We start from the raw sequence: 1,676 nt of genomic DNA, 5'->3' as shown, positions 1-1,676 counted from the left end.
CTAGAACGTTGGCAACTTCCAACGCGAGTCATCCTACTAAAGTCAGTGTGCAACCATACAATCTTGGATTTTGGTTTGGTTTCAACTTACAAAGTAACCTTGCTGCCGGAGGAGATCCTCCTCCTCCTGCGCAGTGAAACCATCACGCTCCACCCATTTCTTGAAAAGCTCCGTCCCAAATCCTGGCACAGCCATGCCTTGTAGTCGCCAGAGGTCAGGCGGGGTCTCGTGGACGTTGCTCTCCCACCTGATGTCCTTGGGTCTTAAGACAGGGCGAAGAACGTCGTCGAGGGCCTTGAGAAACATTTCGCCCTCTTCGGGATTGCGGATACTGGCCGCAGCATGATAGATACCGATAGTGCAGGAGTGGTGGTCCGGCTGCTTACCGCCAGACCAGAAGCTGCCTTGGTCTAGCTCAACGAATTGGCAGTGGGCAAAGAACCCCGGGAGACCGAAAGTTGTGTAAATGTTCGCCATGCCTTTAGCGATCTTCTCCTTGTCCTCGATGCTGAAGGCGTCTTTGGTGTGATGGAACAACCACAGAGGCATGATGAGATTGTCAACGGCGATAGTGTGTAGAGAATTGTGATATGTAAGTGACTTTTCTTTGATACTCCTTGTTGCTCCTTCTTCCTCCTGCCAACTCGTGTAGTTAGCAGTATTTATGCATTTGCGCTCGAGCAGATTGTGAACGCGCATGCCTCGGTAGCTCTCCAAGCCCTCCTATCATTCACGTAAGACATCCGACGGAATAAATGCACTTTGCAATCCAGTGATCCACGGAAGCCTACTTGCCTTGGCTGATGCAGTACAATTACCATCTCCTTGGATCGATCCATAGTTCGTCATGCTGGGAGTACCAGAGCCAACTCTTACCCACGCATATTCTGGGTACGTAAGTGGGTCCGTGATTACTATTCAAAGACCCTTCTAACCTGGCCGATGTCTGCTGACCTTCCCATTTGTTACACACTGCATCAGAAGCGGAATTCCACTCCTCTTTGCCAATGATCCGAGTATCTTGTAGTGATCACAACCAAGCGTGGAATAGGGGCATACCGAGGCTTGAGGTAAAACAAACGGGCGCTCGGGTCATTGTGGTTCATCTTGTATCATCACAGGTGGCGTACGAGTGCCATGACTCGGCACTGGATAGAACAAAATGGCCTACCCAAGCCTGTAGCCAGTTGTGCCAAAAGAGACATGTGAAATGGCAGAACGGGAGACGACTTCGAAAGCAGAGAATTTCCAGTCGCTAAGTTTAGTGAAAGGTAAAGTCCTAAGTCGCACTCTATAAAATTACAGTAGCGAGTAAAAATCTATAAAAATTAGTAGTTATACCGAGGGTACAGTAATAGTTACACCATCATATATATAAAACGGTATAGGTCTACGTACTCTAGAATAGCGTAATCTATCTTAAACCTATCATATAGAGCTTCATACACCTTTAAATAAATATATATTTAAGCTTGATATATATAGAAATCTATAGTAGATTTATTATAAAGATTAAGAAGAACTTTAAGATGTTTATAAATAAGGAATTATCGCTAGAAGAGCCTTCTATAGTAGCTATCAATAACCTTAACTTTAAGCCTTAAGATCTTTACTATTAATATTATTACTTATAAATAAGATATTATATAACTAATATAATAAGTAATATTACTAGT

The 1,676-nt window shown here is 44.1% G+C and overlaps 1 protein-coding gene across 1 annotated transcript; it reads right to left on the bottom strand.

The window, feature by feature from the left end:
* On the bottom strand, positions 1–549 carry AYO21_12117 (hypothetical protein; the record flags this gene model as incomplete). Its single annotated transcript, XM_022661948.1, has 2 exons — positions 1–33; positions 91–549. 2 exons carry the CDS (start codon positions 547–549, stop codon positions 1–3), a joined length of 492 nt encoding a protein of 163 aa, XP_022505739.1.
* Between the last annotated feature and the right edge of the window lie 1,127 nt (positions 550–1,676).

The sequence above is a fragment of the Fonsecaea monophora genome (genome assembly GCF_001642475.1).
Source record: "Fonsecaea monophora strain CBS 269.37 chromosome Unknown Scaff233, whole genome shotgun sequence".
NCBI lineage: Eukaryota > Fungi > Ascomycota > Eurotiomycetes > Chaetothyriales > Herpotrichiellaceae > Fonsecaea > Fonsecaea monophora.
This window is presented reverse-complemented; position numbering and strand designations above follow the sequence as displayed.